Source organism: Hemitrygon akajei, chromosome 11 (assembly GCF_048418815.1).
Source record: "Hemitrygon akajei chromosome 11, sHemAka1.3, whole genome shotgun sequence".
Classification (NCBI taxonomy): Eukaryota; Metazoa; Chordata; class Chondrichthyes; order Myliobatiformes; family Dasyatidae; genus Hemitrygon; species Hemitrygon akajei.
In genome coordinates this window covers 168239741-168254921 of record NC_133134.1, presented here as the reverse complement: position 1 = coordinate 168254921, position 15181 = coordinate 168239741, and the positions used below count along the sequence as shown (strand labels likewise).

Genomic DNA, 15181 nt, shown 5'->3' with positions numbered 1-15181 from the left:
GCCTGTCAGTATCCCATTTCTTCACTTCTGTACACTTGGGAAAACATTATTTTTCTTACTATAATGAAAAATGGCGTATGTAACTGTTTTAAGTTTAATTTGCCATGTATGGCTGCTGAACTGTTATTGTAAATAATGCTAGCTTTTTAATCCCAGTTTATTTAATTACCTGAATTATTTTTTCCCCAAACACTGGTTTTTAAATTCCTAGTTCTTAGCTGTGGATTATTAAACAGTTTAACAGTAGTGTTTGTACCTATGACGAGCAAACATGGAGTTCATAAACTGTTTTAGTTGCTGTACATAGGTTACTTATACTCTCTGTAATCCTTTGTGCCCAGTAGGTCAATCTTATTCACTACCCAACTCTGCATATGTCATGCATAATCCTTTCTCTTGAGATGGAGGGCTCTGCCCTGGTTGCCAAGGTAATGACTCAAATGTATTTATGTTTATACAACCCAGGGTAAATGATTGTGATGATCTAGACGTAACTGAGGACACAATAGGAAGGATAGCCGTGAATGTTGAAAAAGAGCTTTTCACCCTGTTTCAAGATACTCACAGCAAGTACAAGAGCAGATACCGGAGTATCATGTTCAATTTAAAGAACCCCAGGAACCAGGTATCTTTTCTGCGTCATGTGGTAAATTTGGCACTTATTTTGTGCATTTGACACAAAACCACTTGCTTTTGTACATTAACTATTTTATCGATCTCATTAATTGTTTTTCTTACTCTTTCACTTTTAAGTTGAATAAAGTAGAACTATTTTGTTTTGCAGGGGCTCTTTCGGCGTGTCGTACGGGAAGAGATTGTTCCCTTCTATTTGGTACGTATGAGTCCTGAAGAAATAGAATCGAAGGAACTGGCAGTTTGGGGAGAACAGGAGAGCAGATCTGTGAGTATCTGAGTTGAGAATCCTGCTCTGGGGTGCAGTTTAATTTTATACATGTTAAAGTTGTAGGTAAGTATAGTGTATAATCGTCTATATTTTATAAATGGTGAATTATTTGCTTAGGGTGTAATTTCATAACCGTTGCAAGAAAAAGTTTGTGAACCTTTATCAATTGCCGGGTTTTCTGCATTAATTATAAAATGTGGTCTGATCTTTATCTGAGTCACAATAATAGACAAACACAATCTGCCTAAGCTAATAACACAAACAATTGTACTTGTCTTTAATCAACACATTGTTTAATCATTCACATTCTAGGCTGGAAAAAGTATGTGAACCCTTGTATTTAATAACTTTAGCAGCAATAACCTCCACCAAACATTTCCTGTAGCTGCTGGTCAGACTCGCATAACAGCGAAGAGGAAATTTAGACCTATCCTCCATACAAACTGTTTCAGTTTATCAATATTTCTGAGATAACTTGCATGACCAGCCCTCTTCAGGTCATGCCACAGCATCTCATTCGGGGCTCTGACTTGGCCATTCCAAACCCTGAATTTTCTTCTTTTTAAACCATTCTGTTGTTGATTTACTCTTGTGTTTCGGATCATTTTCTTGTTACGTCATCCAAATTGTATTAAGTTTCAGATGATGAACAGCTATTCTGACATTCACCTGTAAAATGTCTTGATACAATTTTGAATTCATTTTTCCCTCAACAATTGCAAGCTGTCCAGGTCCTGAGACAGCAAAGCAGCCCCAAACCACGATGTTCCTTCCACCATGCTTCACAGTTGGGATAAAGTTTTGGTGGTGTTGTTCAGTGCCCCTTTTCCTCCAAATATGCAGTGTGCATTTCTACCAAGAAGTTCAACTTTTATCTCGTTTGTCCACAGAACATTGTCCCAGAAGCATTGAGGAACATCCAGGTGGTCTTTTGCAAGCTTGACACTTGCAATTTTGTTTTTTTGGATAGCAGTGGTTTCCTCCATGGTGTCCTTCCATAAACGCCATTCTTGTTCAGTGTTTTTCTTGGAGTGGACACATGAACAGAGACTTCAAGTTTTATAGATTTTTGCAGGTCTTCTGCTGTTACCATTGGGTTCTTTTTCACCTCCTTCAGAAGTGCACTTGTGCTCTTGGTGTGATCTTTGCTGGACACCCACTCCTAGGGAGAGTAGTAACAATACTGAATTTGTAGACAATTTCTGCTGTGGACTAATGTACATATAGTGTTTCTTTAGAAGTGTTTTTCTAGCCTTTGCCAGCTTTATGCATCTCTACAATTCTTCTAAGGTCCCCTGAAGGTTGTTTTGATCGAGGCATGGTACACATAAACAGATCTTTCTTTAGAAGAGCGGGCTCTGTCAGTAACCTCGCTTTGTGTCTTTTCTATATAGGACAGGGCACCTCTACAACCTACACCTTCAATCTAATCTCATTGATTGGAACAAATAGCTCTTGTGGAAGGCATCAACACAGACGTTCACATACTTTTTTGAATCTAGACTGTGATTGTTTAAATGGTGTACTCAGTATTGATGTGTACAATTGTTTGTATGTTATTAGTTTAGGCAGATTATGTTAGCTGAAGATCAAGCCACATTTTTAGAGTAATTAATGCAGAAAACCAGGTATTTGTAAAGGGTTCACAAGCTTGCGACTATAATTCGAGAATGATCTGTTTCTAATGGGGCTGATGCGCTATGGTGATTTTCTTTATGCTTGTAGATTAAGAAACAATATGTGGTACGACCAAAATTTATTTTGGCACCTTTACTCTTTGCTTGCTTAAGTACAATATATAGAGTATAAAGTATAAAGTCAGCTTGGTTTCCTTAACAGAAAATCCTGCCTGACAATCCTGTTGGAATTCTTTGAGGAGATTCCAAGTAGGATAGATGAAGGGGATGCAGTGGATGTTGTATATTTGGACTTTCAGAAGGCCTTTGACAAGGTGCTTACCAAGTTAAGAGCCCATGGTGTTACAGGAAAGTTACTAACATGGTTAGATCATTGGCTGATTGGAAGAAGGCAGTGAGTGGGAATAAAAGGATCCTTGTCTGGTTGGCTGCCAGTGACTAGTGGTGTTCTGCTGAAGTCTGTTTTGGGACCACTTTTTTTTTTAGCTGTATATAAATGATTTAGATGATGAAATAGATGGCTTTGTTGCCAAGTTTGCAGATGATACGAAGATTAGTGGAGGGGCAGGTAGTGTTTAGAAAACAGGTAGTATGTAGAAGGACTTGGACAGATTAGGAGAATGGGCAAGGAAGTGGCAAATGAAATACAATGTTGGAAAATGCATGGTCATGCACTTTAGTAGTAGAAATAAATGTGTGGACTCAGAAAATCAATAATTCTGAGATGCAGAGGGACTTGGGAGCCCTTGTGCAGAACACCCTGAAGGTTAACTTACAAGTTGAGTCGGTGGTGAGGAAGGCAAATGCAGCGTTAGCATTCATTTCTGGAGGTCTAGAATACAAGAGCAGGGATGTGATACTGAGGCTTTACAAGGCACTGGTGAGGCCTCACCTAGACTATTGTGTAGGTTTTGTGCTCCTCATCGTACTGGCATTGGAGAAGGTCCAGAGGCGGTTCACAAGGATGATTCCAGGAATGAAGGTTATCATAGGAGAAACATTTGATGGATCTGGGTCTGTACTCACTGGAATTTAGAAGGATGATGGGGGGATCTCATTGAAATCTTTTGAATATTAAAAGACCTTGACCGAGGTGATGTGGAAAGGGTGTTTCCCATAGTGGGAGAATCTAGGACAAGAGGGTATAGCCTCAGGATAGAGGGGCGTCCATTCAAAAAGAGATGCAGAGAAATTTCTTTAGCCAGTGTGTGGTGAATGTGTGGAATTTGTTGCCATGTGCAGCTGTGGACGCCAGGTCATTTGGTGTATAAGGCAGAGATGATAGTTTCTTGATTGGACATGGCATCAAAGGTTACAGGAAGAAGGCCGCAAAATGGGGTTGAGGAGGAGAAAGAAAAAGGATCAGCCATGATTGAATAATGGAGCAGACTTGATGGGCCAAATGGCCTAATTCTGCTCCTATGTCTTATGGGCCCTATGGAGACAACTTCAAGAATATTTTCAATATTAAGGAGCCACACACTACAGGAGAATGCTTTTCACAAGCATACAGGAGTATGCTTTTCATACTTAATTAAGTATGCAAACTACCATCGGGGGGGGTCTGTCAATACAATTCATGTTCATTATTCAAGGTTTTAAAGAAAAACTTCAATTCTGTTTGCCAAAAATTGTAAACCTTTTGTTCAAAATATTCTCAGATTTTCCGAGTATTAATTTTACACTTGAGTGAAACATTCAGTTCTGGGTGTGCATTCATGTTTCCTTGGAAAAATTAAACCCAGGCTGTTTTTTTTTTACAAAAAACATTGGAAAAGAGAATTGTAAGTCTCTCATCACAGGAAAAAGTGCTTGGATCAATAGAAAGTTTCCAAGTTAACTGTACTAATGCTTGTGGGTCTATTGGAGACGATGGAGTGGCAGTCCAAAGCATGAATAAAGTGACTGAAAATTGGATTGGAGGTCAAGGACTAAAAAGATAACTTCTGTTTTTTTTAATTCCAAATATTAGAATGTTTTTAGATATTTGAGCGTTAAATACAATTGAGCAAAGTTCAATTCATCCCATAGAATTAGTGTAAATGTTTTGTACTGTAACTTGAACAGTTCAAGAAAGTATAAGGTTCAGTTAGTCTTCCAACTGAAGTTGCATTTGCAAATTGAGCCAGAGGGTTGACCATGCAACGATTCTGTTCGTGTATATTGAGGAATATTAAATCACTTAATGTTATTAATAATAAGATATTTTAGGAATAATTCAAGATCAAAGTAAAAGATTAAATCTTGTATTATTTGATCAGAGATGGCAACAGAATAAGCAGCTCCTTATTTTGTAGTTATGCCCCTTGTTTGTGACTCTTTCAGGATTTATGTATATATGTCTCATGCCAACTCAGACTGTACCTGCGCATATATATAGGGTATTAGCTCGGTATTTTCTGGGAGTGTACTTCATTATCAAATCCTGGAGAGGGAAATAATTAATCTGATGATAAGACATAGGAGCAGAATTAGGCTATTTGGTTCATCGAGTCTGCTTCACCATTCCATCATGGCTGATTTATTTTTCCTCCCAACCCCATTCTCCTGACTTCACCCTATAACCTTTGATGCTCCTAATAATCAGGAGCCTATCAACCTCAGCCTTAAATATACCCAATGACTTGGCCTCCACAGTCACCTGTGGCAATGAATTCAACAGATTCACTACCCCCTGACTAAAGAAATTCCACCTCCTCCTCCTCTGTTCTAAATGGATGTTCTGTTATGAGGCTGTGCCTTCTGGTCCCAGACTATTGGAAACTTCCTCCCCACGTCCACTCTATCTAGGCTTTTCAGTATTTCAGCAGGTTTTCAGGAGATCCACCCCTCAACTTTTCTAAAATACAACAAGTGGGGGCCCAAAGCCATTAAACGCTCCTCATACATTAATTAATGAAGATGCATTTGTCTTTTTTCAAAGGTTGGGGTGATTAAAAAAAAAAAATTGTGCTCATTAGTTTAAGCTCCAGAGAAACTAGATAAATTATTTATCTTCAAGATTCAAAAACTTTATTGTCATTCCAACCATACATCAGCTCTGCAGGGCAGAATGAGACAGCGTTTCCCAGGGTCAAGTGCAATCATAACATAACAAATGCAACAATAAATAGTAAAACACAACAGCCACATGTCGGTTAAAATCAAGTTATAAGTGTCTAGTGCAAGTTAAAGGTATCCAAAGCAGAGTCAGGTAGAGCAGCTATTTAGCAGTCTGACTGCCTGTGGGAGGAAGCTGTTTAGTAGCCTTGTGGTTTTTGTTTTGAGGCTCCTGTAACATTTGTTTTGAGGCTCCTGTAACATTTGCCTAATGAGAACAAACAGAATAAAGAATAAAGTAGTTTTATCTTTTCTATAAATTAGTTCTACGTGAGATTTCCTAGATAGCAGTTGGCAGTAATGTTAATTTGTCGTGACTGCTGTATCATGACATTTCTGATTGATTGTGTAACTGAAGGATGTGGTATGGAAGTTTGGTTTTCTCGGGATTAGGAAAGAAACACAAAATGCTACGTGCACTCAGCCAGTCAGACAGCATCTGTGGGAAATGAGAAACTTCACTCAGAGGGTAGTGAGCTTTTGGCACTCTTCTACTGCAGAGGGCTGTGGGGGTTCAGTAGTAGAGTTACACTCAGAATTGTATCTGTATATTGGATGAATTAAAGTAAATTGCTGAAAATTTGCATCTCCCACTATAAGTAAAATGTGAATTTGTTAAAACGATTGAATGATTCCAAATTAAAATTAAATCTGGGATTGTTTTTGGAGAAAAGAAAGATTAAGAAAAGATATAAAAGGACTTCTTTATGTGGGATGATGAAAATTAATTTTAACATTTGAATAGCTAGTATGAAGACCATTGAACTGATGACATGGTAAAACAAGTCAGGCAGTGAGGTTCTGAAGCATTTGTCATACCAAATGGAAGGGAACTGAATGCTGTTTGTTCACCTCGTTGGATTTTGCAGTAAATGATCTTATGTTTTTGCCAACAAGACTGTATTCATCAAATTCTGCTGATTTGAAAGATGGGGTAACTTGGCCATAAGTATATTTCATTCTTTGTTAAAAGTGTGCTTTATGGTACACTACAAAATAGGGATAATAGGTATAATAGATAATAGAGGTTATGTGGCAAGTAGATAGGCTGGTATGGTTCCAGATATTAAGTGCCCCTCTGTGATGTTGTGTAATGTGGAATGAAGGAAATCACTTTAACACGCTTTTATAGGGTTGGTCACCAATTTTGTATGGAAAATTGTGGAAAGGAACTCGCAATTAGAATACTTATTTTTTTTAACTAGTATAATAAGCTAGTTTAATTTAGACTGAAGTAACAATATTCACTGGAAACAAAGCCAATGTTCAGTGCTGAGCAACTCAGCAGTTCACGTCAGTGAATTCTGACCAACTTTTGCTATCTGACTGGCTGAGTGTATTCACTTTTTTTCAGATTTCTGGCATCCATGTTTTTTTTTGATAACTGAACATGTTAGTGCTGATAAATATTCCAAATAGTGTTAATCCTGGCGTTGAACCAATAGTGCATTCACTGCTGTGAGAGCCTTGACATATTATGATGTTGTTTCACAGGCACAGGAACAAAGTGAGAGAATGCATCGTGAAACCAAAGGAACAGCCCGGGCAGCGAACACACATGAAGTAGATATGGAGGAGGCCCCACCCATGTCTGATGCTGATGTACGTACAAAGTTTGAAAAGTTGTCACCGCATACACTCAAGCACACAGCTTTCCTTTGCATAACTTCTCTACTTCATTGTCTCTAAACAGTAATATGGTGCACAAGGTGAAACAACTCTTGTATTTCTGTGTTTGGTGTTCCCTGAGAACCTTCCTTACAAAGTAATGCATTGCTGCTACTCTCACTCAGCTTCTACCAGTTACACAGTCTGAGTACATCCTTGAGTTTCTGTTCCCAGGTTTGCAAGTGCCAATGTGCTCTTATTTGTCAGTGATTCAGTCATTGCTTATTCACTATTCTAAAGAAATGTTCTGCCTTTGAAGAAGAACCTTCAAAACCTTATCCTTGTGTCTGGGTAACAGTAGGGTGTTTTTTTTTCTTTTTGAATGTTTCATTTAACCTGTGGTCTAATGTGGTAGAGTGATGTTTGTATGCCAAGGTGCTTCCTGACTCAGATGTGGCAATAATGACAGGAGGAAAAACTTACTAAGTACATCCAAACAACACATACAAAATGCTGGTGGAACACAGCAGGCCAGGCAGCATCTATAAGGAGAAGCACTGTCGACGTTTTGGACCGAGACCCTTTGTCAGGACAGTCCTGACGACTGTGTCTGTGTTGTTTGAATTTCCAGCATCTGCAGATTTCCTCGTGTTTGCTAAGTACATCCAAATTGGTTTCAGGAACATATACCCCCACTTGGTTTTCTTGAGTTCTCTGTTACGTTCAAGTCTTTTATTGCTTTATTTTGGGTCTTGCATTTAATGTTCTTTGACAGATAGCTATGACTGTGTAGCTAGAGGCTATATGTCTGTGATATTAGGGGCTTAGCCTACTCTGTGAGGTAACAGGATTAGTGGGAGTGAAAATGAGAGAATTTAGCCCAGCCTTGCCTAGTTTTGACTAAGTTCTCAACTGCAGCAACAGTAGAGCTTTCAAAAGTGCCCTAGCTACAAGTAATGGCAAAGAGGAATTGATGAATAAAATGTTTCCATGAAAAATTTAAAAAAAAATCTTACATGAGGGAGTGGCAGGGCTTAAAGAACAATGAAGTGGGGATTTGGGCTTGGCACCTTCCACATTTTAGATGCTAAGTAACGACTACAGGCTGGCACAGCTAAGGTGGACGAAACATCACCAATACCTCCACTAGCCTCTACAAGGACCAAGCACATTGGAATGATAGACGTTGGCTGGCAGCGATAGTGTTTCTCATACAGAAAGGTAAACCCTTGATGTATGATCCTGAAGGAGTGAGTCAGACTGAGAACTAGGCTATATGAGTGAGGTTGGGGAACTGTACTCAGTCTTGTTTGTCTGCAGATTGGTCAGTAAATTGATAAAGTTCCGAATGAGTGAGTTTCAGAGTAAGTATTGTGTATTACCACTTTAAAGGAGCAGATTTTTTTCTCTTAGGCTCCTATTTGCCATTTGATCTATAACTTGCATTTATATAGTACCTTTAATATGAGAAATAGTAAATGTCTACAGAAGTATAATCAGGAAGATACTAACCCAGAGCAAAACATGGTGATCGATTGGTCAGAACAATGGGTTTAAGTATCATCTCAAAAAAGGATGAGAAGCAGAGATCTGAAGAGAGAAAGGGAGCTTTGAAACTGGTCTGATTTGTTGCTATTCCATTCATTTCCACACAGCCCTTGGTAGGAATATGTCCTTAATTCTTTCAATAACTTATTTATTGACTCTCCTGTATCTCGATTGCATCACTCCCTGCCTTTCCCACCATCCTCCCTTCGTCCTTCATATCATTTGCTATAATGACTTCCAATGGGTTTTGTGTATTTTTACGTTTAAGAATGGATGCAATTTTGAATAGATAAATTATTTTTTGCACAAAAGATACAATTTACTTGATTCAACATGCAGAGTCATCAATAAAAATTACTTACAATTTTTAATGAAGTATTTTGATGTCCTGCATATTCTGTAATGGGATTCATAGAAGTAATCCTTTGACATACATTCAAATTTCAGTATTTACACACGAATATTTGACAGTGTCTCTCTGATTCACTCACCATGTCTTCTGCATCAGGTTTGAATTGATGTTTTTGTGAAAATTTGGGGCGTCCAATTCAAGTTCTTCAAGGTGATATGCTGCGATTGCTAACATTCTGCCTTTATCATCGATGCTCTTTTTACGGGAGTGTTGTGGCAAAAGGAAGACGGCAAGAAAAGGGAAGACCTGATACAGTCATTTTGAGTAGACTTAATAGTTTATACAGAATTAAGTAATTATATAGGGTAGTCTAAGAAGCTCCTTACCAACTCCATTAACCCCACATCTCAACCCAAGATTTATTTATCACATTTATCAAAACATACCATGAAATGTGTTGTTTGCAATAACAACCAATGTAACCTAAGGAGCAATAATGTTTTTAATTAGACAAAGACATTTTTGAGAGTTAAGCTGACTTAAGTAATTCCAACATAAGTGTTGAAAAAAGTGGAAGCCTATTATGGAATTTTAAAACCATCACGCTAAGTCTAGAGAAAATAATGGAGTTGCTTCAAGGAGGAATAGTGAATTCCTTCCAAAGCAAAGGTATCAAGATTAAACACTCTCCATGGTGGAACAGGACTGCCAAGAAACTTGTGTAGATAATATTAAAGGACATGAAGAAAGATGGCCAAGAGTTGAGAGTGCTTCAGTATTTACTGTCTTTGAAGTGACAAAAATTTAATGTGATTTAGTAGAGAAAGAAAGCTGGGGTATGGAGTATAACTGCTAAATTTCAATTCAGGCATGTTAATTGATGCTACAAAATTATTTTACCCCCTTTATTTACAAAGCAAGTCAAGGTAATTTACAGGAGAAGAAATTCAGAGGCCATTGCAAAGATATATGACACTGTACGTGCCAGTTCTGGAAGATTTGAATAAACTCAAAGGGATTCAATGTGCCTTGCAGCGTTCTAGCATGGACCGTCCAATCCAAAGGGAGGAAGATAATGCTCCTACCATTTCTAAAGGAAGAATGAAAATGAACCAGGAAACATTGGTGTCTTTTGTGGGTTAAACTATTAAATTATTCATTTCAAGATCATTCAACATGTGGATAAAAATCAAATAGAGCTAGTTCAAGATCCTGAAAACCAAGCTTTCTGTGGTAAGGGGCCCTGCGGTTTGATTAGTTTGGCTGTGAATGTATTGTACTTGAATTTTAGCAAGGTATTTGTAAGTTTCCATGATAGAAAAATAATTTATGGATGGGTAGGCAGTGGTATAGAGATTGTCCTCAAAGATGAGGCCAAAATGGATTCAGTTCCTGTCGCTTACAAATGAAAATAGTTGCCGTCTCCAGGAAGAACAAGTAAGTATGGGTTGGGAGGATGGGGGAGGGAGAGTGAAATGAACGAGAGATGGGATTAATATGGCATAGCACATGGTTGTGCATATGCTTTCCCAATACCATCCTAGATTATATTATTTCAACTGGAATATAGCTCGCATTTTACAACAAAATGAAGATACTAACTGCTCTAATAAAGCTTAATTAAAATTTAATTTTTTAGAGGTAAAGGAACATGGGATCTGGAGAAAGCTTGAAGTACCCATGAATCAATTGCACCTGAACTGAAACAAATCTTTCCTGCATTCTTACCCTGATTTTTTTTTCCCTTTGGCAAAGATTATCAATCTAGGAAATTTTGGTGGCAAATGCTACAACTTTCCATTGCCTTTTTTTTTGTATTGAGTTGTATCTTAAAGTTCCAATTATAAAGCTCTGCATCCTTGACTTTATTTGGCCATGTCTTGTTAAACCCTTTCAAATCCTTCAGTCATAAATACCACAACTTAAATACTCCTTTACCTTTATCTAACCGAATACAAGCACATTCTATGAACATTGTCCTTATTAATTAATTGTAACACAATCCCATTCTTGGGTGTCTACATATGCATAAAAGTTCTCTTTAAGTGGTAGAAAGACAATTTTTTGTCTTCCACAAAGTGGTCATCATCTGGTAAAGAATATGTCAGTAATATAACAACTTAAAGTTTCACAGTATGTTTCTTTTCCTACATGTAACTATACAGCCATAAGCATAGTACATTTTCCACATTAAAGGGCCTCTCTACACACAGTAATCTCACCAGAAAAGGGAACTGCCAGGAAGAACCAAGTGCGCTCTGTTTCTGACAGGTAGGAATACATCACACTTCACTGCCTGATACTATAATGAGGTGTGCATCGTTCATAAAATATAAAGGGAGTATATTTTCAAGAGATTAAAGTGTTGTGGCTGCCTTCGATACTGATTCTCTAGTGGCTCTGAAATCCTGCCTGCTGCACTGACACGGAATACAGCTGATCTAAATGAGCTGAGGACACCAGAAGCAATCTTAGCTCTTGATTCCTAATTTTGAGATCTTCATGGCTTTCCTGGAGGATGCATGTTTGAACCTAACAGCTATGCTGCTTCATGTGGAAATTTAAACGTCAAGAGAGTTAAGGAAGCTGGTAATATCGTTAATAATTGACAGAGGTTATCCATACATTTTGGAGCCGGCATTATACTTAAGACAATGTATTTTTTTAAAAGATTACACACACTCACACACACTCACTCACAGAGACACACTTTATTCAGCTCTGGTGACCTAATTGAAATCTATGTAAAGGCAGTATTTTCCCCAATAATATTTTCCAGAATGTTAATCCACTGATGTCAGGACAGTATTTTTTTTCCAGCTTATCTTTGGGCAGCTTAGAAGTGATTGTATTCCCATCCTACTGCACCTTTATAAATTCAGAATTTTGAGAAATACTACTAAACAGCACCTGGTGGGTTCCTGTAGTTGGTAACATTCTATGGCCATGGTCATCTGGTGTACCAATGCTCATTGTCAAAAAACAGTTAACATCAATTTAAATTTAAAATGCTGTAAAGTGAGCATGGATTATTTTGCCTACGACCTTACAAGTTAAAATATCACATCTGCTAATTTGACACCTGACCACATTTTTTTTTTGTCAAGGTACCACCATTAATTAAAGATTTGTATGAACTCCATCTAAGAAATAAGGAAGAGTTTGATGTGCAGAAAATGGAATACTATTTGATAATACATAACTCTAACCAGTTTAATATCTAGACAAGAGAAATATGCCAAATCCATCCTGATCAATAAATGTAAGAGGTGCTGTGTGCAACATTTTAATAACCTCATTCTTAAATATAATCTAACCAAATTAATAATGCATCTGAAATTAAACAGCAATCTTGTTGAGAAATTGCACTTATATCTTGTTGCAGTACCTTTAATTTCTGCAGATGAGTTTAATCTTTGCTAACCAAAAGGCTAGGACAGCATTCTCACTCCTTCTGAAAAACCATAACAGAGCAGAAATGTAGTGCTCTCAGCTTTTATATTTCACTTTCGATAATTCCATTCTTCTGCAGCAGTCAAAAAGCGAGTCAGTACATTTGAGCAACACACACAAAATGCTGGAGGAACTCAGCAGGCCAGTCAGCATCTATGGGAAATAATGTACAGTCAACGTTTCGGTCCAAAACCCTTCGGCAGGATGGGTTACTACTCTGCAAAGTCTCTTCCAGGGATGCCTACCCTGAAGAAGTTTAAATCTTCCCTTCATCAACTGTACATTCTTCCATAGATTGGCTTGCTGAGATCCCCCAGCATTTTATGTATGTTGCTCAGGTTTCCAGTGTCTGCAGATATTGTTGTTTGTCAATACATTTGAAATAGTTTTAGCACAGTAATTACGGCAAAAAGTTTTAGACCTTGATTGATGCGTCTTAAAAAACAACACAATGAAAAGATGTGCCATCTTACTAAGTGCTTTTCAAAAAGTTGAGTAAGTCTCTGCTGATGGAAACATTAATAACTGCAGTTTTACGAACCTATGGACAACTGCACATTAAAGCAGAATATACTATTTCAAATGTAATATACATTTGTTCTTCCTGCACGCAACATTTCCTTCATTGTGCAAAGCTACATCAAAGATCTTCAAACAAGCTGTTGATCTGACCTGCCAAGTGAAGCTCATGATAGGGGTAGATGGTCTTTTGCCTACTGTGTCTTTACACAGTGCATTGGGAGAAAATATAATTACTGTGGTGTCTGACTGGAAATTGGCTTCTTAGTGCAGGAGGAGTGAGAAAACAATAGTCACATGTACAAACTAGCTTGTGCTCCAGTAATCCATTAGATACCATACACACCTGCAGTATATCTGAGGAAAACGGGAAGCAAAGGTCTATTGCAACACACAAATGCTGAGGAGCACAGCAGGCCTGACAGCATCTATGGAAAAGGGTAAGCAATTTGTTTCGGGCTGAGAAGGTCTTGGCCCAAAACATCAACTGTTTACTCTTTTCCATAGACTGCAGTAGGATTTAATGATTCTTCCATCACAAATCAAATTAAGGGCATAGCCATTACCAAATTACAGTTGCTATTTGAACATTTGGCAATAGACATTACTTCTATCTTTAGCATATTGTGTTAGGTTCTAGCTTGCTATTTTTATATTTTGACACTTGCACAGACTGTCTTGCTCTGCTGACTGCTATGTATTCCATCATTGTCTTTACATATCCTGAAGTTTGTAACAGGAGCCTGACAGTTGATAGAATTTTCTTGGTTTTGGTCGTGAGAGGAGAAATCCTCCTCCTCTCAATATTGTGATCTCTAACCTTGGTCACCATATATGCCTTATAGTCCCATGGATCTTAAGTCTTGAACTTAATGATTGTAAATGTCAGATGATAAAAGAATGCCAAAGCTATTTCCACCCTCTGACATGTGATATTAATTACTGTAATTATGCTTCCTTGTCCCAAGTGTATGTTTGTGTTTTAAGACAGATTTGAAGAAGTGCCACCAATGAACAAGCAGGATGCAACCAAATTTTCTACTGCTCTCCAAACCCATACCCCAGGTGTATGTGCCAAACAGGATCCTATTAACAATGGATAGCTCACCCATAAATATGTACTGAAAATCACATGGGGTACATTGATTGGGTTACCAACAGATAGTTAATTGGCATAAATGCAACACCAGTTTGCCCAGGCCACAATGTACTAGCAAGAACCCCATGTGGCTCAATATAATATGTATTTTTCTATACTTAATAGAACATTCAGTTTGGTTTAGACATTTTCCCTAGCTAATGTCTTCATCAAGTTGCCTCATAGAAAATTAGCTGCTGTTATTTACTGCAAATTTGTCACTGCTGCTTGCACTGTGTTCCAAAAATCTTCCACCGTGACCTGGAAAAATATGAAACCTGCTATATGAAGAGTAGTTCTTCATCCAGACTTGTACAGATCATTAAACAGAGCACACAGCTTGCCTTGTGAAGAGTGGACTGAGAACAGGGGCAAGTGCCAAATGAAGAGGAAATTGGCAAATACTTGCCTTGCATTTGTTCCTCTCATACACTTCAAAAATATACATGTAATGGTTTCAATTACTTTTTGAAGATTACTTACTTTAATAAATATTTCATTGTGAACATCAAAGTGACATCAAAACATTAAGCCTGACTCTGCATTAAGAGACCACTGTACAAAGCAATGACTTCTCCAAGGAAATCACTTTAAATGAGAAACATGGAGGAAACCTATAGTCTCTCAAACACCGTAAGATGTTTCCAGTTGATAGGTTATATGTAGAATTTCATCCATATTTGAAAAATTGGTGAAGATTTTGTACATCCTAAAATCTAGAAGAACGGAGTGGTGGAGCCACATCACCATTTAATTTAAAGGCAACACGAGTGAATCTGCAGATGCTGGAAATAAATAAAAACACAAAATGCTGGCAGAACTCAGCAGGCCAGACAGCATCTATAGGAGGAGGTAGTGACATTTTGGCCCAAAACTTCGTCACTACCTCCTCCCATAGATGCTGTCTGGCCTGCTGAGTTCTG

The 15181-nt window shown here is 37.9% G+C and overlaps 1 protein-coding gene across 2 annotated transcripts in view; it reads left to right on the top strand.

Moving 5' to 3' along the window:
* LOC140736262 (death-inducer obliterator 1-like) overlaps window positions 1–15181 on the top strand; it is a 136386-nt gene that overhangs the window by 87559 nt on the left and 33646 nt on the right. For both annotated transcript variants that reach the window (XM_073062202.1, XM_073062201.1), the window contains exons 9-11: window positions 466–625; window positions 785–901; window positions 7135–7242. In XM_073062202.1, coding sequence (XP_072918303.1) covers window positions 466–625; window positions 785–901; window positions 7135–7242 — 385 coding nt within the window. The remainder of the gene's footprint in view (window positions 1–465; window positions 626–784; window positions 902–7134; window positions 7243–15181) is intronic.